Genomic DNA, 27630 nt, shown 5'->3' on the forward strand with positions numbered 1-27630 from the left:
TACAATCTGCTGACTAAGAGAAGAAGAGAAGATGAAGTTATTTATTATGATTTCATTAAGCAGCTTTCACATGAGGAGAGGAATCAGCTGGACAGGGCCCATACAATTAAAACCATATTAACGCTATTTATCAATAAACACATAAATATCTCTGTATTCATCTTATTGCCATGCACTACGAAAGTACCAAGAATATACTTTAGATTTCCGTCATGATTTTGACGACTGACTCTGCCAATGACGAACTAGCGTCAAATGTTAACGTTCAACGTTAGCAAACATCGGAAGTCCCCCTTTAATTTTTTCAGCTAACATTCACGTGACCCAGGAGAGTGACGAGACGTGGAAACATATCAACACACGTCGCGTGAGTATGAAACCTAGTGTTAGTTAAACTAAACACCGTCTTCTTACAGTTTGTGGATTATTGTTTACATGCTGTTTTTGTTGGCTCTAATCTAGTCAGAGTATCAAGGTGTGGGGAAGCTAACGTTATCAACATTAATGGTGAAAGTGCAAGCTAGGCGTGAGGGAGCTAACCAGCTACGTACTGCGATGTAATCACATTATTAGTATATGTGTCTTCACAGCGGTCATTATGTGGCGCAGAGTGCCCCTAGGTTGATCACAGTCAAGCAATATTTGTGCTAGTTACGCCCCACAACCATGTAACGCTAACGTTAGGTACATTACGTCACTTACAGCAAATTTGCCCACAGAGCCCATCTCACTTAGACAGCTAGATACTGACATAAAATGCACTTAGCGTAAAGTATCTTTAACAAATGGAGTAGAATAGTTCGGTCTCTCAAGAGACGTTGTTAGCTACAAATGTCACTGAAAATGTGATAAATCTAAAGTATAACTTAAAAGATGAAAGAAGGAGTACCTGAATTGTGTTTAAGAAAACTAACGTCAAATAATATATGACGTTAGGAAATATTATTTCCTTCTTCTCTTAACCTGTCGAAAAGAAAAGAAAGCCTTTCCATTATCGTGATGTTGTCCGCCCCCTTGCCTCCATACTTCCTGGTCCTGGGTGTGTTACTGTTCATCTTTATTCCATTTTACTCACTCTAATTTTCTAAATCCACATGGACTGATTGTCTGCTGCCGGATGCCATCTCTGGTAGTAGTGAGACATAAAATCTAGGTGCCCAGATAGGACAAAGGAATGGGTCATGAGCACGGTAGACTAACTGCAGTTTGAACGTGGTAGGCACACATTGGGAGTCATGGTTGTTTCTGCTTTTCACTGTCAAGTTAATTTCTTGCAGAATCAACACTATCACTATCTATCGGTCGATATCGATAATTATTTTTATTTTTTATGACCTATTTAAACTAAGGACTAGGAGAAAAATACATTCAATTTAAACATTTTTATTTTAACTTTAACCTTCCTCTGATTTTAATCCCCTCAGCTATCAAGGCAGAAAGGAAATGTCAACACAACCATGGAAAACACTCAAATAATAAATGTAAATGAAAGAGTAAAAATGTAAACAGAGAGAAACCTGAGAACTTTTTTTCTGCAGGTTTAGTGCAGAAAGTTCACAAGCTGATTCACCTTCTGTGAATAAAATGTTTTCAGATATGTGCAGTGTTTTGGAAACATAGCAGAAACTGAGGTAGACTTGACATCTGTAACATACAAACAAACAAACAAACATGATAGACAGCACAGTAACACTGACTGAACTATAAAACCAGCCTAGACATATGAACATCTTTAGTCACTCCTCTCACTCTAAACATACATGAACTATTCAATTATATTTTTATTGCAAGTGTGTTTTTAAAAAAAAAAAAAAAAAAAAGTACGTGTAAGAGATGTTTATAACCTGGCTTCTCCACAGTGCTCAGTGAAGCATGTCTTTAGCTATATGATATGCTGCTGCCTCTGTTACCTTTTCGTGCCTTTTAGATGATTTGTCATCAGGCACTGAAGCAGATACCTCTGCATGGTGGTCTGCTGCTTGTGCGGTGGTGCTGCGGTTGGCGGACGTTGGCGAATACGGCTGCGCTCCAAAGAGTGAACGCGGCTAAGGTGGTTAAACAAGTTTGTGGTATTATCGGTCTTAGTGGGGACGAAAGTGTTGCATAAGTTACAGACCACATTGGTCTGACTACAGTCCGACTGATAAAATCCAAAAAACTCCATACTAGTGAGCTGACTTTTCCTGTTTTATAGACAATTTCTTTGCTCGCTGCAGCGCTCACTTTCTATTTCTCATCTCACTCCTCGCGGAGCAACAAACACGAGACAACGAGATGGCGCAACCGAACTTATTGAACATGTTATATGATTGGCGTGTTAGCATGTCTCTCTCACTGATTAGCGATTACTCCCTACGTTGCTCAGTTACCTGAGAGCGAGTGTCTTTGTTCATGCAACCAACCTCGCTTCGCAACTTCAGGTTTCTTCCCACGAAGAAAAAAAAAAAATCGAATGTTTTATCGAACGCATTTTTTATTGATATTGATGACGTGTCTATCGTGAGACATATCGCTATCGTTTTATCGGCCCAGCCCTAATTTCTATTACCGCTTTTTTCAGCCAGGCAGGTTGAAACATACTGAAATGTCAATCAAACGAGAGCTCAGATCAGAAAGCAGGGAGCTTACTGAAGGATGAAAGAGTGAACAACACAGTTTGCCTTTGGAAAGCCATGCAGATCCCTGCATCTTCTCATCATCAGTTTAGTTAGTGTCACTAACTACAGTGTATGGCATTTGTTGTGTGAAATAGCCCCTCTGCTGTTTTTCCTGCATGTTAATATTTGCATTCAGCTGTTTTGGAGGCGATGGAAATGGATTTTTAGAATTTCGTTTTTATACCACATTTATGATTGAGTTATGATTTATGATTGAACATGTAACTGCAAAAAACTGCACACCAAAAAATTCACTGTAACAGTGTTTTAAGGTAATATGTTGCTCTGAGTCTGATTGATTAAATCAGCTTTAGCCTGCATAATTTCCAAATTTAATTGTAGTTATGAGTCGTCATATTGCATTTTGGCGGTTTTGTGCGTCGTCTGATTAGTCCTTAATGTTACAATTCTCTTAACTTTCAGTGTCATCAGTGTTTTCCAAACGGTCCATTGGTTGTCTGGAGCAGCTCTCATTGAAGTGAAGAGGGCAGTAAAGAAGTCCAGCATAGAGAGAGAGAGAGAAAGAGAGAGAGAGAGAGAGAGAGAGAGAGGAAAGAGAGAGAGAGAAAGAGAGAGAGAGAGAGAGAGAGAAAGAGAGAGAGAAAGAGAGAGAGAGAGAGAGAGAGAGAGAAAGAGAAAGAGAAAGAGAAAGAGAGAGAGAGGCAGGACTCAGAATGCCTCTGTTCTTCAGAAAGAGGAAACCCAGTGAGGACTCACAGAAGAGACTGGAACATCAGCTGTGCCGGGTAAGAAGAGTGTGTTTATGTCACAGAGTTCATCAGCTAACTGCAGTCACCAGCTCACAGCTTTAGAAGACCCTGATGCTGGTCTGAGGGTTGCATCAACAACCTGCATGATATGCATGATAATGCTCGAGCAACCTGCAACCATTACATAAGATAAGATGAGATAAGATAAGATAAGATAAGATAAGATAAGATAAGATAAGATAAGATAAGATATACCTTTATTAGTCCCAAAGTGGGGAAATTTCAGGTATTACAGCAGCAAAAGTGGATAGCAAACATAGAGGGCATCAGTAAAAAGGACATTAAATATCAAACTAAACAATATAAACAAGGAATAATGAAATCTGAACAAACAGTACTGATATTGCACATTGATATGAATATGAACCATCAGTACTGAGAAGTTTATTTGTTAACATAATGTGCTATTGCTGTCTAAAAGAAGGAATATGTTTTCTATCCAAATAACTGCTGTTCCTTGTTCTTCAGTCTAAGGAGGTAGGTGCCGATGATATCCTGGACATCTCAGCCTGTGAGCTCTCAGAGGTGAGTATATTACTGTTGACAGGAGTGAGACAAGCTTCACTGATGACTTGTCGTGATAGTGTCTTGTCAACCTTTTGAAAGCCACTGTGCTATTAACTTAAAGGACAAGTTCAATATTTGGGGATTTTATTTTTAGCCCTTTTCCATTTTCCCATCTCTGTCTTTCTTAGAGGGAGATAAGTGGATGGATATTAATCTCATGTCTGTGTTAAGTACGGAGTTAGAATCATGATGTGGTTAGCCTAGCCTAGCATGAAGACTGGAAGAAGAGGGAAATGGCTACTCTGGCTCTGTACAAACTACAGAATTACTCACGTTTAGGATTAATGTCAGCTGTAAATCAGAACTTAACAGTTATTTATTAAGATCCTACGATTTGCTTCTACCCCTGTGTGTGTGCTGTGAGTGCATGGGAACACCTGAAGGTAACCTGTATGTAATCGAGCTTCTCATGTCTGGAATATTACAGTTGGATAATAAGATTGTTGTTCACCTGTCTGTAGCTAACTGTACAGCCAGTGCCGCTCAGACTGCTACAGAAAATTCATACAGCAGCTGTGCAAGAAACAGGTTACTAAACACGTGTTTGTGTTTTCACAGCAGACATTTTGAATTGTCATTGTAGAAAAGCACGGGTGTTACAAATAGCATTAATGATGCTCAGTTCCATTTAGGTGTCCCAGTAAGTCATGACAATATGACAGTGAGTCTGCATGAACAGTACCAGGACCCTAAACTGATGCAACTAAATGGAATTCAGCCATCTTTCATTCAGTTAGCCATTCTTACTTGCTTTCGCTCTGTTATACTGTCAGACTGAAAGCGACTTGGTTCACGCTCTTGTGTATAGATGCTGACTTGCAGGTTTGAACAGTTGTTTAACCTCCATTTAATGCATTATAGTTCCACCTTCAGAAGCAGCTCTTTGTATCAATATTGTATTAATTAGTGTGTGTCAAGTTCTGAAGACGATGACATGTATGTTGTGTTCTGCCACAGGTTCCCCCAAGTGCCTTTTCCATTTGCAAGGTGCTACAGAAGAAGGTAAGAATGCAAAATGGAGATAAAGAGTTTCAGGAACATACCTTTTTACCTTATATCTGCTTATTTCTGCTCCGTGTTTAAATGTATAGGCAGGTGCAGGCATCCAGGTTCTTTAAGATAAAGTAATTACCTAATTTCTATTATATTTATGTATTAAATACTTTCCAACCAATGCTTATAGAACTCTCCTGTGTCAGTATGTGTGTGTGTGCGGGCGTGCGTCTGCCCTTGGTTGAACAGTCAGCGGTCAGACATGTCCTCTGTTGCTCTCCTCCAGGTCCTTATCCTCCATAACAATGAGCTGCGGTCATTGCTTCCCAGAGGAAGTGACATCAGCACTCTTGCCTCTTTAAAGGTAACATTAACTTAATACAAGCACCATAGGAAGTCTGAGTGGCTGTTAAAACATACAATACAATGATATATGATTTGGCCGTTTTGAACATTTGTGAAGATGATGGTGGCAAGTTTGCTCTTGGTTTCAGTTCTCTTTCCACTGCTAATATCCAACCCAACTGTTAGATTTGCTGTTTTAGCAAAATTTACTACTTCATCTCTAACAAAGGAAAGACTGTGATTGAGTCTGTCTACTGCCAAAGGTTTTGGATCTGCATGAGAACAAGCTCACCTTCCTCCCAGAGGACATTGGGAAGCTGGCGTCACTGCAGGTAAAGCCAGTCTAATCTTGAATCCTGTTACACAGGAAATGAATGAATGAATGCTGCTCACCATCCATGAGTGTCCATTTTGTGTCTCGTCAGATTCTGAATATGGAGAAGAACCGTTTAAAGACCCTGCCAGAGTCCATCGGGGATCTGAGGCTCCTGCAGACACTCAATTTGAAGGGTATGACTCTAACAGCTTTGTGCTTACTCCCATCAGTGAGAGGACATGTACAAGTCAAATTGTGACATTGTGGAGTTCACTAGATTTCACCACTTGTGCACAGGGTGTTGAATTGAAGTTACTCTTTTTTTCTCCTCGACAGCAGAATTAGCTTGGACTAAAAAGTGTGAAAGAAAACCAGTAGAGGAATTTGGGACAGGGATTTTATTTATTTATTTTTTCATGAAAGTCTTATGAATATTTTGGTGTTGCACTGAGATTTTGTGTTTGTGTTGTTCTTGTTGGATTGAGTTTGCCAGGTTTTGCATGCAGGTTTTAAATTATTAAAATTTTTGAAAGAAAAAGAAAAACTACGAACAAAACCAAACCAAACCTAACTGACTGATCTTAAATGCCAAGAGGGAGACTTGGCTGGAACCATTAAATCAATAATAAAATACAGACAGTCAAGCTGGCTCAAAATGACAATGCTTACGTTTCTCCCCTGTCGTTTTGTATCTGTGTAGGTAACTGTCTCAGTGAGCTGCCTGCGTCTGTTGGTTCTTTGAGCAGCCTGCGCACCCTGGACCTGAGTGACAACAACATCGTCCAGCTACCCAAAACTCTGGCCTACATCCGCACACTTGAGGTGTGTGTCTTGGGATTCAAACTTAAAGGAATACAGAAAACCCTTTGATATGATTTTATGCAAACCCTGTGTGTGTATGTGTGCTGTGACAGAGCTTTACACTTGATGCTGCCATGATGTCCTTCCCACCTGTGTCTGTGTGTACAGAGGGCACAGAGAGCATCCAGCGCTTCCTATGCTCTGGTGAGGGTTTGCTTTATGGTACACACTGCTTATGCACAAACACACACAAACACACACAATGAGCATATGCCAAACAAACGTGTGGTGTTAACAGTGGTGCAGAAATGCTCACTTAGAGTTCAGTAGTCTGATGACCTGAGGGAAAAAAGCTGTTACAGAACCTGGTGGTCCTGCACTGAATGCTGCAGAACCTCTCTCCAGAGGCCAGCAGGGAGAACAGACCATGGTGGGGGTGTGAGGATGTACATAGCCATAACCCTTGCCCTTACCTTAACTTAAACTTAAACTTAACCTTAACCTTACCCTAACCTAAACCCAAGTCTTCATCCAAAAATGTAATAATTTCCATCATACACCCACAAATTCTCCACATTGTCAACAAAATGGAATCAGCTTTTTCAGATTGAGTGTAAATGGACTGTATTTGTATCACACTCTTCTAGTCTAAAGACCCCTCAAAACACTTTTACAACTCAAGTTTGCATTCACCCATTCGCACACACATTCGTACTGCCTTAACAAGTGTTATCCACTCACACACTGATGGCACAGCATCTGGGGCAGTTTCAGTATCTTGCCCAAGGATACTTCGGCATGTAGACTGCTGAGGCCAGGATTGAACCACCAACCTTCTGGTGGCTGAGCCACAGCGGCCTTGTATCCAACAAAGATTAGGTTTTGATAGTGCTGTGGTGACAGTGAAGTTCTGTAGCACAACTAGCACAACACTAAAGGTGCATCAAGTCGAGGCTTCTAACAGGTTCCAAACTTTGTCCAACAGACGTTGCCTTGATCGATGGTGATTTAAGACTTGGTTAATCCCTGCTGGTGCAACTCATCAGGAGTTCTGAAATGTTATTACTACAGAGGGGCATGCAGTCCTTCAGTGGAAATGAAGGTTAAAAGGTGGAATGTGTCACTGCATTAGACTATATAAAAGAATATTGTTGGATTGGTTTTCAGAGCTTGGAGAGGAGTACTGCCCGCCATCCCAGTATCTCCTGCCGGTGCTGGAGAGTGACTGTGGCGGTCAGAACTCTGACTGTTTGGATGGATTGGAGGAGGCCTGGCAGGTACAGTAGGTGACACACTAACACACACAACCCTGTACAGGAGTAGAATGCCTGTAGTGCTGTTTATTTATTAATTGCTGCTTACACTGGATTAACTGGATGTCTCATTCAGTCTTTCCTCACACTTTCTGTTGCAGAACAAATTCAGTGACTACGAGAGGAGAAAGGTGAGCGACACGATCACTGTCAGATTCAGCCTGGCTCTAAAGGCTCACACATTTCATTTTCACATAGCCACAGGTTTTAATTAGTCTCCTGCACATCATCAGCTTTGGTCATGGCCCACCCTGTAGACTTCAGGGACAGCTTAGTATAGTGCCCTTTCTTCAGCACTGTCTCTTTGGGGAATAGGTTTTGCAGTACCTTATTTTATTTGTTATTATTTTTATTTTTAAACTTACAGTTCATAGAGAAACAGACAGTCTGAGGCCTAAGTCAGCTCTTAGTGTAGAACAAAGTCACTGAAACAGCTACATCGTAAGAGTTGCATCAGCACCATGGACAGCACTACACATCAAACAAACAAGACTATGATGGCAAGTATCTCAGGAACCATTTTATTCTACTCTCTCACATATCTTTATCTACATTTATTCATACTGGCAAACATACACTGAAAAAGACCACCTACAAGCTGGAAGACATTTCAGGAAACTGCCTACCTACTTACTAAATTTCAGTGGCTTAGACTGGGACTAATAAAACTGCAGCAGGCATTTCTCAGATGAATGGAATCTTCTCAGTAAACTGTCTTTCCACTGTTTTGTTATTTCTTGATCAGGTCCTTCTCAAACGCAAGTTAAATGAAATGAGCTTTCCGGGGATGTGACATGCTTCTGTGGTGCACAGTGAACACAATTGAAAAAAATCCTTCTCACAGCCATTTAAACTGTAAACTTAAAATTCAGTGATGTATGAGCCCTCAACTTAAGCCAGGGTCTCTTTTGGTATCGTGCACTGGCAAAATTGTGTTTCTTCCCTGAGAAGAGCCGAACTGGAAAACTATCCAAGAGGATCTATTTGGGTTCATTGACCTCAAAGTCATCTGGAATTTAAGTCATCCCCTTAATTCTCCAAGATGAGGCTTGGGTCAAGGGCTGTTAACAGATGCAGAGCTGTTAGCTGCTGGTGGCAAAAGCCACAAATAGTAATTGATGCTAATTTTAGTTGCTGTCCTAAAGGTGGCTTTTCATTGAAGATTCTAATTGTGTTTGTCAGTCCATCACATTAATGGTTGCCTTAGCATAATGTTGTTGAGCTCAGTCATACCTTTAAAAGCATTTTACAGCTTTCCCATTAAGGATACATTCATATTCACTGCTCAGAGGTTAGTGACACTGTGTGAATGTGGAGATGTGGTGTGAAACTACACATAGTGTGGTACGAGTATGAAGATGCTCTGACTTGTCCCTCTGTCCTTCAGGAGCAGAAGCAGCAGCAGAAGCTGGCCTTTGAGCGGCACCTGGTGGAGAAGCAAAATGAGCAGACCCAGCTCATACTCTTGAACGCCTCACGCAAGGAAAACATGCTCAACTCAGTCCGACAGGTACACAACATGTTCACTCACACCAGTGTTGGACAGATGCACATCTTTATCAACTCTTTGATGGAGCTGTGTCTTCGTATGTCGTCATCTCAACAACTCCCAACTCACTGTTGTGGTTTTGAAACTCAACTGTGAACTGTGTTGTCTTTCAAGATATCAACAGTGAGCTGAGGGGGCATTTGGGGATTTGGTGGCATATGTGGCCCTTTAACAAAATTAGAAATTGAGCATTAAGACCTTACACAGTTAATTGATTGATGTGGCTATAGTACATCTTTTCACTGTATTTTATTGTACAGTTTTCATGCTAGATTGATCTAATCTTACCTAATGTGATTGTTTTGTATGTGAAATATAAATGTTCATTTGAAGTTAGCCTAGCACAACATTCTGGCTTCAAATTGCTTATTTTTCTGTCAAGCGGTAAAAAAAAAGACTCAATGTTGAATATACAGACAGGTGACAAATTAAAGGTTAACCTTGTTATTCATGACACTGGTGGCTGTTAAGTGAACTGCAGTCAGCTCATGCTCACACTCCGTGGGCTCGAGGGAACATCCTCCGGGCTACCAGCTAAAACAGTTACTGACATACTCGAGACTGAATCCTGAAATGAACAATGAATGCTGGAAAATAAATTCCAATCATATTTAGAATAACTTAACTCTCTTTAATATTCTATACTTTATTTGGATCATTGGCTCCATGATACTAACTGGCTTGCTTTTTGCAAATTACTTTATCTGCAAACATTATGAAGCAACCACTGCCAGCTCCATGCAGCATAGCTAAGTTACACCTAGCTTGGCTTAGGTTACACTTAGCTAGTTGGCTGCATGGAAAGCAGTCATTAGTTATACACCTTTGCTTTGTACTTTTCCATAATTTATTGTTGGCTTAAGTCAACTTGGTACCATTTGCCATAATATTTAAGTGCCAATGGGGGAACTGTTGTATATCTGTGTGATTTAGACCTGCTCTGCTGTGTCCTGAATCAACTTTTGTGGGGATTTGGCGGTATCTAAATAAAACTGAAATGAAAATTGAATAAATATAATGGGTCATAATAGCTGGTGAAGGCTAACTAGCTAACATTTTCAGTTCAATTCAGTTCAGTTTTATTTTGATAAAACCAAATCACAACAGAAGTTGTCTCATGGCACTTTCCATGTAGAGCTGGTACAGACCATATTCTACATCCACTTATAATATTTTGCTAGCAGTAATGTTATTAAGCACGCTAAGGTAAGCTAGCTAGCTGTAACTACACTGCACTACATGGATCTGGCATTGGTTGTTTGTCAATGTTAGCTAATTAAGTAATTTGCAGTAGAAAAGGGAACCAATTTACCAGCCAATTTACATATTTTACCTATAGAGGAAAAACCAGAATAAATGAGTGGAGAAACATAACAAATTCAGATGCCTCCACATGGGTGCGCTGCGTGGTATAATTAAGCAGTTAACGTCTGGTCATGCTCTGTGGCATGTATACAAATGCTGAGCAGCCCCAGTTGTTTCTAATTTTGTATCAAGATGACAAGAGGTGGCTAAGTGACATTGAAAGAGGGTTCGACTGCGCACAGATGATGCCCATGATGCTTGTGCATTAGTGTGACGTGTAAGGAAAAACGGAAGAGCAGCTCTTCAACCATCAGGTGACTGAGAATGACAACACAGGAGGTAATCAGGCTGTGTCAGCAAGAACAGTCAATAACATAGACATTTTCTAGTTACATTACACAGATTAATACACATGTTAGAGTTCAGTGGTGCAGAGACCATATGGACTGGCTGACAGTTGTGGAAAAAAGGGATATGGTCAGATGAGTCATCCTTGACTATAGAGAATGTGAAGATACATCACACTGTGTTGCTTTCTGGGATGAGAACACCATCTTGTGAGGAACAGGCTTTATAACATGTGCCTGCTGTGGTGCTAGCTGTTTACCTTGTGCTTTGATTGACTGAAACATTGGTTAAACTGGTTAACTTTGATGGAGGAAGGAAGGTTCCCTTCTGGGAGGAACGGAATGCCAAGCAACCGTTTTTGGACAAAGTAAGCACAATAAACAATGTAGATGCATATTTGGCAGTCCAAGACTCCATTACAGACCGAGATGCACTCCCTCCAATCAGATCCCAGTCATTGTTAACTATCCCATTTTTGGACTGGTCCCTGAAAACTCATGAACAGTTTTGTTGCGGCTAGGTGCAAGATCTGCAAATTCACAGGCTGGGCTAGCTGCGAGAGCACAGTCATACTTGCAAAGGTAAGGTGACACTCCTCTTTTTGGCCCAGTTAGTAGACCAAACAAAATGCAAAATTTCCAAATTATTCAGGTCTGGGGTTATTTTATTGAGTCATTGACTGTAGTTTTGAGCTTTTGGTATGTCACAACACTAGTTACACAGAGCAGATCTTCTATGTAATCACTTTGTTCTTCAATAATTGATTGAACACATTTTTTTGTTATCATTATAACTTTGGTTACTGATCAGTCTTTCCAACTACGTAAGCAAGTTACTGTACGAGATCAGTAAATCCTTCAGTTATGTTCCCGTGGTAAAGAGCGGGATAAAGTCTATTACAGGCAGGTTGCTGCCTCATTTTGATGTCACTGGTCTGACGAATGTGTAGTCAGGATAACACACAGGGGCAGAGGCTACAGTGCTCAGAGGCTACTGTCAGTTGCTTCTTTTTATCAGAATTAATTGCTTGACTATTGTTTTAGATTGTCTGGTGATTCATACCGTACAGTCCACCCCCACATCCTGGTAATTACTGTAAAGTATATATTATTGAATACTACATGCACATGCTAACACATTGCGTCTGTCACTTTAGCTCCTCACAACAAATACTTCCCACTTCACTGGGCTCTGTGGGTCACTTCTCACAAGTATGGCTGTAAAAACAAACATAAAACAGAGTATGTGTAGAGAGTTTAGGCATGAGTACTAATCTAACATTATGTGACAGAGACATTTAAATACTGTTATCAGAATGTATCTGAGAAAAACCACAGCAGGGTCAGCATAAACAAAATGATGTCAGTTATCCAAAATTTAAGTTGAAGTGATGTCAGCTGAACATTTGCTATTCCCAGCAAGTAGTAAATGCATGTGTGGCATACAGCCAGAAATGGTAGGCCTGCTCTGCCCCTACAGTGAGGGGTTGTTCTGAGTGATCATCTTTATCCTTTGATGAAACATGTCTATGCAGATGGGAGTGGTCTCCTCCAGGATGACAGTGCCTCAATCCATAGGGCACGAGGGCTCACTGAACAGTTTGCAGAGTATGAAAATGATCATATGCTATAGCTTTCATTACCACAAGATCTCAACCCAATTGAACACCTTTAGGAGATTTTGGACTGACAGCGCTCTCCACCACGTTGTTGAAATACCAAATGAGAAGAATGGTGTTCCGTTCCTCCAGCAGAATTCCAGAGAGTAGTAGAGTCAATGCCTGGTGCCACATTGTATCACAGCACCTTACTAGGTGGACACTATATGTTGTTTTTCCTTTAGTTTGTCACCTGTCTGTACAGATCGAGTCAATTTTATTTACATTGTCCAAAATCAAAGATTTGCCTCAAAGGGCTTTACAAACAGTACAACATATGACAGCCTTTATTTTTAGGCCCTCGATTCAGTCATCAAATCCAACTTGGAAGTTCATGCTGAAGATGTAGATCACAAATATATAGTTGATTTTTAAAAGAGACTAAATAACCTCCAGCTTTAGCAAATGTTACTCAACATGTGGAGTGCTTGTTGGGAACTTCTCTTTGACTGTTGAAAGTTGGATTGGATGCAATGGTTTAATATACATTTGCACTATAGTGAGTATTTGCAGCAGCAGGAGGGACTATGTGGCATTGAGTCAAAATAATCTATAGTGTCTGTCTGTCTGTCTGTCTGTTCATGGTAATGAAGGAACATGTCTCCCAGTGCTGCCGTGTGTTTTACTGATATGTTTTAATAGTTTTTGGACAACACTGGAGCTTTATGGCACAGAGAATAAGATATATTTGGCTGTGATACACACTCTCAATACTTGTTAGTAGGATACATTCATCATTGGTTTTAATTTTTCATGGAATATGTTTCCAGAATATCACCAGACCTGTCCTTTGAACAGTCAAATGACAGCTGAACTACTTGTTTCAGCACTTGTACATTGCTGTTATAATGTGCCTGGGGGACTGTTTTAAGTGTAGTGCTGCCTTTCATGGAATGTTTATTTGCATTGGTTAGAGCTCTCTGCCTTTACAGTCTGCGTGTGTGTATGAGCAGCCTTTATGTCACTGATTTCAGTCCATCTGAGTCCCATGTGGATGATATTCTGATTGACCAACCAAGTGTATGGTAGAATGACATTCTGAGTAACTTCATTTCTGGTGGCTGAAATTTTGCAACCCAGAGATGTCAGTACAGCTTGGGAGTTTGTTCTTTTTTCTTTGTGTTTTGAAACCTTTTCCTCTGTTTGTCTTACGTTGATTTCAGCTACATTCATGTGTATAAACTGTCTGATGTTTAGGAGCAGGAGCGCCTGGAGCAGGGGGTCAGCCAGCAGCAGAGGGCTCAGGAGGCTGAGAGGCTGCTGGTGCTGGAGAAAGTCCGACAAGCTGAAAACAACATCAGCAGTCGCATCGGCAATATGCTGATGGATAAAAACAGGTAGAACCAGTAGGAACTGGCAATGTAGCGTACCGCTTGTTTTGTCATGAAGCGTCGGTGTGTGTTGATCTGTCACATTATGGATGTTTTATGCATAAAGTGTCCACAGATGAGTCTCTGTTAACTACAGTATATTTATTTCAATCTCTTCAGGCAGAAAAAAAGTGCAGAGTTTCTTCAAGCCATGGAGGAAGATCGGTGAGTGGACAGACGACTGGTCCATAGCATCCAGATCTGTTACAGCCAAGAGTTATGAGGCACTCCAGCACATGGAAGCACTCACCTAATTGTCCACTTACCAGACTGAGCCTATTTATAGAGCACTTTCCAAGTAAGATGCACAGTGCTTTCCAAGGGAAGGCAAATAAGAACACAATGACAAGCCATAGGCGGTCTTCAGAACTTGTAAAACTATACAACATAGAGAGTAAAACTCTGGCACAGCATATAGCGTGGAAAAGAAATTCAAAAAATGAATTATGTATTAAGAAAATCCATTCTGTAAAATTGAGCGCTTTGAAAAAGTGGTGTTGGTTGGTGATTATACTGTGGCTTAACTCAACACCCCAACCGTGCCACAGCTTTAGGTGTAACATCATTATTTAACGTTATGTCAAAGTGTCCTTCTAGAAATATCTCATTCTAGTTTCATCTAGTTTCAGAGTCCTAACATTTAGTTCAACTGAAGCTAATATGATCCTCTACAGCTAAAGATCTAGTATCTCAAGATGTAACACTAGAATCTGGAAGAGCTAAAAGACCAAAACAGTATTGAGTAAGTGAATTTTCTATTGGATGGATTGGCATGAAATCTGATTTAGACATTCGTATCTTCTACAGCATGAATTATACTAACTTACGCTGTCGTTTAATTTGTATGTTATGTTGATATGTTCAAATGCTACACTTAACTGTGTTAAAAACATTTGTTGTCTGTACTTCAGTGTCATTCACACAATTTATAGATTAATTACAAAAATGCATTTATTAGATTAGAATTAATATAAACTGAATTTATATTCCAATTTACACATTATTCCTGATCATATGTTTGCATTTTACCAGAATTTTTTGCTGTCTGGCCCTGTGCTGACTGTACTCTGCTTACAGGCCATGACTATAAAAATGTTGTTCCTCTTCAGGATCCGTATGGAACATTTGGCTGCCATCACACAGGAAGAAGCCAATTCACTGAGGAAGAAGGAGGTGGCAGGTAAGCACTTTGGCTGATACATAGTGTTCCGTTTGTAGCGTCATGGCTGGAGTGCCCCTGTTTTTCATAAACCATTAATTGAGATTTGACTTCATTTTGTCATTGTACATTTAATAAAACCCGGCAAAACACTGATTTAAATATGTCAAAGTATTTCAATCAATTTACTTATAAACGAAACAGAAGAAATCTTAGCGTAAACCTTAAGGGGAATTGTTTTATCAGTGTAAAGGTTTCTCCCCCCTTTTCCATTATTGTTCAAAAAGTGTTTTGAGCAGTTTGCCATTCATTCCTTCACAACACATTTTTTTCCTCTCCTCCCTCTCCCTGTGTGTGTTTTAGCGGCCATGCAGAAGATGCTGTCAGATAGCTGTGCTATGAGCCTCCTGCAGGAGGCCAGTGACTTTCGCAGACGGAGCCTGGTGTCCGAGGCCTACAGAAGGTTCAGCATGCACACACACAAATACACCAGACTCCAGATCTGAGCAGATGGTTGCTAACATTGCAAACTGGTGTACTGTGCCTTGCAAAAGTATTTACCCCCCTTGGCTTTTTACCTATTTTGTTACATTACAACCAGTCCTTTAAATGTTTTTTAATCTGAATTTTATGTTATGGATCTGCACAAAATAGTCTAAGTTGGTGAAGTGAAATGAGGAAAAAAATATATATATGTAAGAAAAGATTTTTAAAAAATAAAAAAATGAAAATTGGTATGAGGCTGCACGGTGGAGCAGCAGGTAGTGCGCGTGCCTCACAGCAAGAAGGTTGCCGGTTCGATCCCCGGGTCAGGCGGGGCCTTTCTGTGTGAAGTTTGCATGTTCTTCCCGTGCATGCGTGGGTTCTCTCCGGGTACTCCGGCTTCCTCCCACAGACCAAAAACATGCTCCGTAGGTGTGAGTGTGAGTGTGAATGGTTGTTTGTCCTTACATGTGGCCCTGCAATCGGCTGGCGACCGGTTCAGGGTGTACCCCGCCTCTCGCCCATTGTAGCTGGGATAGGCTCCAGCCCCCCGCAACCCCGAAAGGGATAGGCGGTATAGATAATGGATGGATGGATGGAAAATTGGTATGTGCATATATATTCACCCCCTTTGCTAGGATGCCCCTAAAAAGTTCAGGTGCAACCAGTTACCTTCAGAAGTCACATAATTAGTGAAATGAAGTGCACCCATGTGTAATCTAAGTGTCACATGATGTGTCAGTGTAAACACACCTTTTCTGAAAGGCCCAGAGGCTGCAACACCACTAAGCAAGAGACATCACACCATGAAGACCAAGGCGCTCTCCAAACAAGTCAGGGACAAAGTTGTTGAGAAGTACAAGTCAGAGTTGGTTTATTAAAAAACATCCAAATCTTTGATGACTACCGGGGCACCATCAAATCTATCACCTTCAAACGGAAAGAACATGCCACCACAACAAACCTGCCAAGAGAGGGCTGTCCACCAAAACTCACAGACCAGGCAAGGAGGGCATTAATCAGAGAGGCAGCACAGACCAAAGGTAACCCTGAAGGAGCTGCAGAGTTCCACAGCAGAGAGTGGAGTTATCTGTGCATAGCACCACAATAAGCTGTACACTCCATAGAACTGGGCTTTATGGAAGACTGGCCAGAAAAAAGCCATTACTTAGTGTTAAAAATAAGGAGGCATGTTTTGAGTTTGCCAAAAGGCATGTGGGCGACTCCCCAAATGTATTGAGGGAGGTGCTCTGGTCAGATGAGACTAAAATTGAACTTTTCAGCCACCAAGGAAAACACTATGTGTGCCGCAAACCCAACACATCCAGTCACCCCAAGAACACCACCCCCACAGTGAAACATGGTGGTGGCAGCATCATGCTGTGGAGATGTTTTCAGCAGCAGGGGCTGGGGAACTGGTCCGAGTCAAGGGAAAGATGGATGGTGCTAAATACAGGGATGTTCTTGAGCAAAACCTGTTTCAGGCTGCCTGTGATTTGAGACTGGGATGGAGGTTCACCTTCCAGCAGGACAATGACCCGAAGCATACTGCTAAAGCAGGGGTGGGCAAACTGTTCCACAAAGGGCCGCTGTGGCTGCAGGTCCTCCTTTCAACCAAGCAGCAGCACACCAGACTTGACTCATTCAATCAACTGATCTCACTCTTCAGGCAGCTGATTGGTCAAACTGTGAGCTCTTGATTGGTTGGAAAGAAAACCTGCAGCCACAGCGGCCCTTTGTGGAACAGTTTGCCCACCCCTGTGCTAAAGCAACACTCGAGTGGTTTAAGGGGAAACATTTAAATGTGTTGGAATGGCCTAGTCAAAGTCCAGACCTCAGTCCAATTGAGAGTCTGTGGTCAGACTTGAAGATTGCTGTTCACAAGCAATAACCATCCAACGTGAAGGAGCTGGAGCAGTTTTGCCTTGAGGAATGGGCAAAATCCCTGTGGCACGATGTGGCTAGAGACTTATCCAAAGCGACTTGCAGCTGTAATAGTTGTGCATGCTAAACTTTTCTGTCATTTTGCCCTTTTTGTTGTTTGCTTCACAATAAAAAAATCACATCTTCAAAGTTGCAGGCATGTTCTGTAAATGAAACGATTCAAACCCTCAAACAATCCATTTTAATTCCAGGTTGTGAGGCAACAAACATGAAAATGCCAAGGGGGTGAATACTTTTGCAAGCCACTGTAGATCTAACAAATCAAAGCTTTAAGAAACATGTTGTAAACTTGGCATGCCATTTTTCTTCCCTTGTCTTATGACAGTATGGAGAGTTTGGACAGGAAGTTTGATAAGATGCTGTCCCTTCAAGTTTTGGACAAATCTAAAGCCATTGCTCACATCTTACAGGAGGTATGTGGTGCCTGTGTAAAGCTTGGAGGAGAAATGTAACTCAGTATGACTCAAAGTCAATCACAGCTTTTCAACAGCCATGTGAGCTGTCCTCTGATTGTTCTCTGCAGGAAGAGATGCAGAAAGCAGCGTTCCAGGCCCTGCAGCTGCAGAAAGATGCTGTACACGGTTATATCCGCAACCAGGTGTGTGTGTGTGTGTGTGTGTGTGTGTGTGTGTGTGTGTGTGTGTGTGTGTGTGTGTGTGTGTGTGTGTGTGTGTGTGTGTGTGTGTGTGTGTGTGTGTGTGTGTGTGTGTGTGTGTGTGTGTGTGTGTGTGTGTGTGTGTGAGTGTGAGACAGAAGGTGTCGTCACATGAAAAGCGGTGCAGTAGAGGATGTAGTTCCATGTTTTTGTTCAGTCCAAGGCTCAACAAGCTCTCATAGTTTACAAGTATCCCTGTTTAGCATTTTGTTGTTTGTTCAAATATTTTTTTAGATTATACTCTGTTTTTCAAAAAACAAAATCATGCTTAAATTATCTGGAGGTGTGGCTCAAGCTAAAGTAGCGTTCCTGGAAGATTACAAAGAGAAGTTAGTTAGTTAAAATAAAATCGAGCATCACCAGAGCCATACTCATCTCTTATTGCTCTTCACAGGGATAAATTGTGCCTTTCATTCCTCAGTTTAATCTGCTTTTTAACAGGCCTCATTATGGCTGACCAGAGGCCCTAAAAGTGGAAGCTAGTTAGTGCAGCTTGCTAATATCAGCACTGGTTCTCACTGGACTACCTTCAAGCATGTTGTTTCAAGACGTGCCCGGTCATTGACAGCTCCTGCAAAGAGCTGTTTGTCTTGCTTTGGAAAAGGTGTGGTCTAGCTAGTGTTAGCTGTGTCTCTGTCATTGGTCTAGTTGTGGTGATGGTAAATGATCAGATTGTCAGAACACACAGAGTCAAGTCGTCCTGTGAACTCCGCAGTTCATCTGTTACCCGATGATTTCAATCATCACACAGACCAGCGCACAGGGAGCTGAAATCACACAGGAAGGAAGAGCTAACATTTCCCCTTCAGCCTGTTAACCTGCTTTTAGGCTGTTGATTTTAAAGTGAAATAAGTAACTGTTTTTATTAGAAATTGGTTGTCATCCTTTTCGTAATAATGTTGGTATACCAAAAAACTAGCGACAGTGGCAAACCTTTGGGCACCCCGGTCCAAACTTCTGTTACTCTGAATAGTTTAGTGTAGAAGATGGACTGATCTCCACAAGTCATAAAGTGAAAGATGAAACATTCTCTTTTTTTTTAAGTAAGATACGTTTATTATTTTTGTTTTGTACCATTTTAGAGGTAAAAAAAAAAGGAAAAGCACTATCCAAACATTTGGGCACCCCAAGAGATTTGAACTCTCAGATAACTTTAACTAAGATCTCTGACCGTAATTAGCTTGATAGGGCTGTGGCTTGATCACAGTCATCATTTGGAGGTCAGCTGATGTCAATTTCAAAGCTTTCTAATTCCTGTGACTCCTCAAACTTTGTCCCAACAATCAACAGCCACGGTCTCCGCTGAACTGCTGCCTAGCACTGTGAAAATTCAAATAATGGACTCTCACAAAGCATGAGAAGGCCATAAGAAGACAGCGAAGCATTTTCATATAGCTGTTTATGCCGTCTGTAATGTAATTAAGAAATGGCAATTAACAGGAACAGTGGAGGTCAAGTTGAGGTCTGGAAGACCAAGGAAAACTTACAAGAGAACTGCTTATAGGATTACAAAAGACCTTCAGGAAGATTTAGCAGACTATGGATGGAAACTGGAACTTGACTGATTGGCAGAGACACACAGCTGTGAGGCGATAATTCTATTTTTCAGTTTCATCATTGTACACAGAGCAACAGGATAACAGCATGGCATTCTGTACATGTTTATGGAGTCTTTACTTGAAGTGACCAAACTGAAAAACTAACTGATGGAAAGAGGTCATGGATACCGAAAGCAGCGCCACGCTGAGCTACACAACACTGGTACCACCTCCTGTACTCTTCAGTATGATTGACTGTTCAGCTGACAGCGATCAGGCAGGAGAGGCACTCCATGGTGCACTAGGATACTACTCTGAACGCTGACTGGATGGGTACTTTTCATTTCTCTGACTGACTGACATGTTCACATCACAGGTGATGAATAAGAACATTAAAATGGTCTTTCGGATAAAACATGAGTCATGTAGGCTGGTATAGCAGTTACTGCTACCAGGTGAAGTTACAGTATGTGGTTGTACCACTGCACACCGCCTGCCCTGCATCAGGCATGCAAAGTTTGCTGAGTTTGAGTTGGTAGAGACCAAAAACAGAGCTAAATAACATAAACACAACTTCAAATGAATGATAGTGCTGCTCTGTGTCTGCTGGATGTTTAGATAAGTAACTGTTAAACCTATCAACTTAAAAGGTGATATATGTCAGTGTTGTGTACAGATTGTTTTGCTGCCCCCAAGTGGCCAAAGAATTCTGTTAATGTAGGTGTAAGAACATCACTTAAGTTTTTTATTTGGAGATGGTGGTTAGAAACTTGCTTTTATCGCTGGCAGTCAGGAAAGATAAAATTATGCTGATAGAGCTGAAAGTAAATACTCTGGACACTGTGCATTATTGCCATTTTCCCCATTTTGTTTTTTTTCACCTGTAGCCCACTAATAGCTAATTCATTTTTACTCATCCTCATTAAGTAAATTATTCTGACTTGTTGGAAACCCTGTGTACCGTTACTCACAGACAGAAAATCATTTCACCAATGATTTCATCCTGACTTTGCATTAAACAGCATGTCCCTTCTCCCTGCTCGCTTCATGTTTGCTTCTCCACTGTCCCCAGATCAAGCTCATAGAGAGTGAATTAAAGCAGCTGACTAAACTGGAGATTAAAAGACGCAATCTGGATGCTGAGAACCTGCAGGTGGGTGTCACCGCCTTCTTTCTTTGCCTTCCCACATTGACTTGCTTTTTTTCTTCTTCCTGTTGATCATGATATTATTTCTTTTGGCTACTGTCATGTCATTTCTCCATGTCAGCACTTTATAACTGTTCTCACTGAGATTCAAGAAAATAATCAGAAGAAAGGGGATATTAAACATGATTACTACTGAGTGGTAACAACAGTCATACATTAATCATGTGAGAGCCTTTTGAAAGTTTTTGCTGGTGAGTGTGTATTGTCACTCTACTTCAGGAGATGGTGTACGTCTGTATATGTGTGTGTGCAGGAAGTTCTGGTGGATCAGCGCACGGCACTCAGTGATTTGTTGCAGCAGCTGCTGAAGCAGAGAGACCAGAGAGAGAAAGAGCTGCAGCAGGTTCTGGTGAGGAAAAGTGTCTTGAGCCAGGCCTCTATTGGCACCACGTCTCCTCTCTTATATACAATGACTCATGCTTTCCCCTCTTACATGTGATCAAAATGTTGCTGTTCTGGAGGCAGTGATTGCTCACCTTTGCCCTCTGTCCAGTCATTTACACACACACAAACACACACACACACACACACACACACACACACACACACACACACACACACACACACACACACACACACACACACACACACACACACACACTCTCACACTTTGTGTTTTCCAGGCGGAGATGGAGCTGAAGTCTGAGTCCAACCAGCGGAACTACTGGATGATCCAGTACCAGAGACTGTTGGATGCCAAGCCCTTGTCACTGCGCATGCAGGTACAGAAAAGAGCAGGGAGGACACAAAGAAACATCTGGAAAGCAAATTGTGCTGTTCTTACACTGCAGTTGTGTTGCAGGAAGCAGGCCTGGAGAAAGAGTTAGTCAACCTGTTGTGCAAACTGTCAGCTCAGCACTACCTGCCCATCCTAGCTCATCATCGAGTGACATCAGAGGCCCTTCATCACATGAGCTCTTCTGACCTCAAGAAGGTCTGTCTGCAACATGATTACTAACCTATATCTATCCGCTGCCACTTTGACATTGAACATCTTTGATGACCTACTGCACTATGACAGCCAGTTTAAACGTCAGCTGTCTCACCACACCTGTACAGAAGTCGCTGCACCGGTACCATTGACTTGCAGCCTGGAGAACTGCATACCCTCCATTATAATCAAAATAATAATAATAATAATAAATTTTATTTGTAATGCACCCTATATCCAGGCAAACTCAAGGTGCTACAGTGTAAAATTTAGCAAGTTTAAGATCAATAGCACGAAAACGGATGCATGGGCACTTATTCATGATGAGGTGTCAAAATCCAGAGATACATTTTCTCCTGTCCATCATGACATTGTTTAAACTTAGCCTGTAAGTCAGACTGAGTTGCCATTTTATGTTCAGTTCAATTAGTCTGACATTGTGTGCATGTTGGCCCTTTTCTGTTTTGTTATGTTGATTATCAGTCAGTAACAGTGACACATGTATCCTGAAACCACAATGAGCGAGCCTCTCTTTCCAATCCAAAATAATTTCCAAGAAATTTTAAAAACAGCTATATTTAACACTATCATACCAATGGATCAAATGACTACTTGAATTTGAAAGGGGTCACTTGTAGTGATGAACCCACGGAGAATTTTCCTCATTCTCTGCAGTTCCTTTCAGTTCTACGGAGCTTCAGAGCATCTTTCAGCTTTACCATTTTGGCTCACTCTCACTGCTTCCAGCGCCACTGAAGCAGCTAAAGAGTTTGACATTTTTCTCAGGAGTGGGTAGTGACCAATAACAGAGCTAAAAGAAGAGTGCATTCATCAGGTGGACACTAACCTGACTCCAAATGAATTCTAGTGTTGCTCTGTATTTTCTGGATGTGTAAATGGGAAACTGATCAATGACATGTTTGCCCTGTCAGCTGAGAAGGTGATGTCATTGCTCTGTTTACAGCTTGTTGTGCTGCCCCATGTGGCCAATAATGTAATGCAGGTTTAACTGCTAATGATTGTGCAGAATAATCAGCATTATTCATTTCTTTTTTTCAGCTTGGCATTACTGAAGTGGGAATCCAGAAAGCTCTTCTGAACTGGGCTCGTGAACACCGCCCTGAAGGTATATTACACGCATCTTACATTTCTACATATATTCCACAGTTAAGCTCTATGTACTTCAACAAATTGCACGTTTTGCAATCTGGATCCTGATGTGATGTGTCAAAGCAAAAAAAAAAAAAAGAGCATTGAAACTCGTTGGAAGGCAGTGAAAAACCAACCTGTTTGCTGTCCACTGATTTTCTCCTCTTCTACCAGGAGCTTGTAAGGCTGTCCAGCAGGATGAGGAGGCAGAAGTTATCCCCACAGCTCCATCTCTGTCCTCCTCTCCACTGCTTCCCAACACCTCCACCTTCCAGATCAGCCCACCTCTCACTCCAGGGACACCTGTCACCCCTTCAGCCCCCAGCCCTGTGGAGGGACCAGGGAGCTCAGAGTGTGTGGTCTGCATGGAGACTGGGGTAAGAAAAACCATCATCAGAACAAGAAAATAATATCTTTAGTCTGAGTAATAATTAATACTGCACTAGTTGTTTCATACTGTTATATTACTATTGGTATTAAGCTAGTTAGCCAGACATGCTAACAGTCGTAACTCACTTTAGTACTGTGAGAGACTGAGGCCAAGATTATGTGTGAGGTGGGACAGGAGCATGCTGCCATTCTTGACAATGCTTGTGGTTCCACCAGAAGCACCACAGCGCGTTTCAGAAGCGACTCATAAGAGAAAACACCTGCAGCGTCTCTGCTATATATTTGGGCTGGAGCCCAGCTGTCTTGCAAGGTCACGTCAATGTTTGTTTTGCCGTTTTTAAAATCATGTGATTAAATATATTACAACAGGGTTATTTTACTATTTTATCTTAGATTTTATACTGTTACTGTGGCATAGAATGAAATATACTGTGATAGAAAACGTAGGTCACATCGCCCTCCCCTCGTGTCTGATTACAGTTTGCCTTAAGTATCTGAGTAAAACCTGAACTCAGAGAGGTAATACAAATGCAGCAGCAGTCAAAAGTTTTCATGACTTTTATTGAAGATGATTTACTTAGATTTATATACACATGTATTCATCGATTTATGATATTATTTATTTTATATATAGTTTCATCCATCAAAAGGAGTCTGCCCTTTGATTGGTCGTTGAACTTGACTCTATTGCTAATTCAAGATGGCAGCATCCGGTGTGGATCTCAAGAGAACTTGCTACACTGGTAGATATGTTGGTTGTAGTTGAACAGACGGTGGCAAATGCCAAATGTATTTGGCATGTATTCACAGTCCTTTCAGAAATAGCACAGAAACATAGGCTGCAGAGTGACAGGGTGGAGCAGTAGTGCTGGTTGTCATAGCCGTTCCTCTTTTAATTTCCTGGCTGGCATAATTGAAAATTACATGCTGAAAATCCAAAGATGTTTGTGGTGTTTGAGCGTACCATTAATAGATGAATGGAGCAGAGCAGCATCAGGTCAGGGCTGAGTGGCTGACCTGGGCAATGTTCCTGCATGAACAGCCTGAGTGTCAGAGGCTTGGAGAACGTGCTCTGTTCTTATGCCAGATCTTGACTCCGTCGTGCAACAGTTCATTCCATTCTTTGACCGCAAGGGAATACACATGAACAGCAATGACACTGAGGAATGAAATCCTCTCCCTTAAAAAAAACAACAAAGCAGTGAGAAATGTGCCATCATAATTCGCTTTATGGGCAGAGAGCAGAAAACAGTGCTGCTTAGGCAGGGGGAAAGCTGACAGGCACCACATCTATGTCAGTGAACACCTGACCAAGAAAAATGCACACATTGTGAAATTGCATGTTTCCAGAGGAAACAGAAGAGGATCTAGCCGGCGTGGAAGTAAATTGCAGTGTGTTCATTAAAGTAAATGGCTCTCCAGAGGAGGCAAAAGTGCTGGTCATGACTATTTTACTTTGTTTACACAAAGTAAAATATGTTTGTAATATCTTTGTTTTTTTTTCTTATGTCCAGACTTTGGACTGTTGCTGTATTTTTAGATTCAGTGTGACTTTCATTTTTTCATCTTTTTGCCTTCTTTCAGTTTTCTTCAGTATCAAAGTAAAACTTCTCATTCATAGTAAATGTCTGAAATCTCCATTTACAGCTAACCATAGAGTAAGCTAATGAGTGTCCATTATATAGGGAGTGGTGAATGAATGAACAAGAGAGTGATTTCATACACAGAAGCAGACTCCATGGCAACATTGTACCTCCTGTTTGCTTCCTCCAGTGTTGCATTTGTCTCAGGTTTGTCTGAGGGGAGCCCACAGTGTCAGACTCTGGAGCCCCTGTGTTAGAGAAAACACAGTGTTCATCCTTACACTTTTGCTTTTGTGTTTTTAATTCATGAAATGTTAAACTTTAGCACACATGTACACACTTGTCTGGATGACTGAATGTATCTTGTCTTTCTGTTTCCCCAGTCCGAGGTAGTCTTCCTGCCCTGTGGTCATGTATGCTGTTGTCAAGTCTGCAGCGACGCTCTGCAGAACTGCCCTCTTTGTCGTAGCATCATATCCCAGCGCATACGCCTCTACTACAGCTAGAGCCAACTGCAACACTGTGCTACAGTAGTCCCTCTCCAGCTGCAGCTCTCTTTATGTATGCATGATGAAAAGGGGCTGTGAGCTATGTATGGAAAAGCTTTTACCTGAGTTTTCAAATAGCTGAGCCACTTTCCTGTATTAACCATGCAGTACTATGTGTTGTATATGCAGAAACAAGTTTGAATAGAACTATTTTTAATGGTGTTGTGTTTTTGGTTGTCACTGCTGTCCAAGCATGTAGTAATTTGTTCCTTTTAAATTCTAGAATTTTTAATATACACATTAAGAGCGGATCACACCATTCACTGGTTGAAAACAGACTGTTCTTTGCCTTATTATACCTTCTCAATTGATGGGTGCCTTTTTCTGGAACTGTCTTTGTTTTTGTTTTAACATTACTTTGTTGTTGTCAACCAAAGTAACACCTGTCAAACATCTGTATAAGTTAACTAATACATTATCTATTGATTGTTACTGCTTTTTGTTGTCTTTGCTGGTTGCCATTGTAACACTAATGCAACCTCATGTTGTTGCTCTTCAATCCATTACACAACTTGTCTTGTCCTCACTGAGTCCTCCAGGTCCCTCTGTTCCTGTTGGAATCATTTATCTAGTGTTCTGTTACTAGAACAATAATAGTATATCATGCTATTGTACTTGACCCCAGGTTTTCTGTGGGGTAGTCTGAAACCCAAAAATATGTAGAAATATGCATCATGTAAGCATATTTGAAATAATGAAGAGCTAAATTTTTATGTCAAGTTTAAGTTGCGAGCACTACTCGTCATGTAAAACTGTTGTACATTTTCTTTGGCTCTAGAGAGAAAATCACTCTGATTGTGTCATCAGGGTTATCTCAGCTCGAGCTTGGAGGCAGTAGATTTCAATAGAAATCCAGCATTACAAAGTGGGAGCATGGAAACTGAAAGATAAGGAAGGGTATTTACCTGACTGGCAGGATCTAATGAAGGATGCTATTGAGCTGCATTGTGGGAAATGTAGGATCCAGTGTTCTTGGAGCTTGACCCATATTAAAGACTGAAAGTCAGGATTGCTCAGCCTCTGCTGCTTAATTTAGTTTATTCTTATGTCTCATCCATTCTACCTGTATAAAAGTGCAATACTAAATTGGTGAATTGCTCCTTTAAACCAGATTCCAACAGATAATACAGCAGGATCCACCTTTTGACCTTGTCGTGCCAGTTTTTTTTCCAAACAAAGTTACAATAAATCAAATGTCCACAATCCATTTGCGGTACAGTCAAGCTGGGCCTTTTATGGGCTCCTGGAGGTCTGTGGTCCCTGGCCAGTTGTATGCTTACTTAGGTGGTAATCAAGCCTTGTACCTTATTTTAGTTTCTTTTCCACTTGTCCCTGGCATATCTTTTAATTCCACTCTTATTTGTCGTACTGTATATGTTGCACATGTATGAACTACCAACACATCACCTGTCTGTAGCCATCACTAACACTATTGTACTCTTTCAAGTGCTCTTAACTTTGACTTCTCAGCATGTTTCAGGAAATAAATGTAGTGTGTAAGAGATTCCACCTCTATATAAAGGAGACATTTCATGTCAACAGACACTGTGGTATAAAGTAAATGTGTGTCATTTTCCTGCTCTCACCCTGTGGTCAATGTAGCTTTGTGTTGCTGAGGAGATGCACTGCTCTGCAAGCAGCAACAACTGAAAATGAACTGAAATACAGTTTACAGGCAGAGCGTTACTGTGTCTCCTGTCATACTTGCTGTTGGTCTTGTAACCAGCCTATTTGGATGCAGCTGGTTCATTTACCGCTGAAAGTTCTGAATAGGAATACATATTACATACATAAGTGTAACATTTGTAGGACTGTTGGTGACAGCATACTGTCGTAATGACATCTTTTCTAATAATAGTAGAAATATGTAATAAAAACACTCATGGAAGAAGTGTTTAGATCCTAAAGTAAAAGCAGCAATATTACAATGTAAAGTATTCTATTACAAGTGAAAGTCAAACATTCTAAATCCTCAGTAGAAGTACAGAAGTGTTATCAGAAAACAGCACTACAGTATATTTTAAAGTATAAAAAGTACTGGAAGATATATAT

General features: G+C 41.0%; 2 protein-coding genes across 2 annotated transcripts in view; both read left to right on the forward strand.

Moving 5' to 3' along the window:
• Nucleotides 1–27630, forward strand: part of ndor1 (NADPH dependent diflavin oxidoreductase 1) — a 66943-nt gene that overhangs the window by 24820 nt on the left and 14493 nt on the right. The window lies entirely within an intron of this gene.
• On the forward strand, nt 47–27264 carry lrsam1 (leucine rich repeat and sterile alpha motif containing 1). Its single transcript, XM_070988934.1, has 25 exons — nt 47–367; nt 3081–3403; nt 3896–3952; nt 4952–4996; nt 5274–5351; nt 5596–5664; nt 5758–5842; nt 6349–6470; nt 6563–6653; nt 7617–7726; nt 7864–7893; nt 9150–9272; nt 13819–13958; nt 14112–14156; nt 15101–15171; nt 15514–15613; nt 17903–17990; nt 18101–18175; nt 20843–20923; nt 21231–21326; nt 21601–21699; nt 21780–21911; nt 22968–23034; nt 23232–23434; nt 25414–27264. Exons 2-25 carry the CDS (start codon nt 3332–3334, stop codon nt 25534–25536), a joined length of 2202 nt encoding a protein of 733 aa, XP_070845035.1. The 5' UTR covers nt 47–367; nt 3081–3331; the 3' UTR covers nt 25537–27264.

This window comes from Chaetodon trifascialis, chromosome 20 (assembly GCF_039877785.1).
Source record: "Chaetodon trifascialis isolate fChaTrf1 chromosome 20, fChaTrf1.hap1, whole genome shotgun sequence".
Lineage (NCBI taxonomy): Eukaryota > Metazoa > Chordata > Actinopteri > Chaetodontiformes > Chaetodontidae > Chaetodon > Chaetodon trifascialis.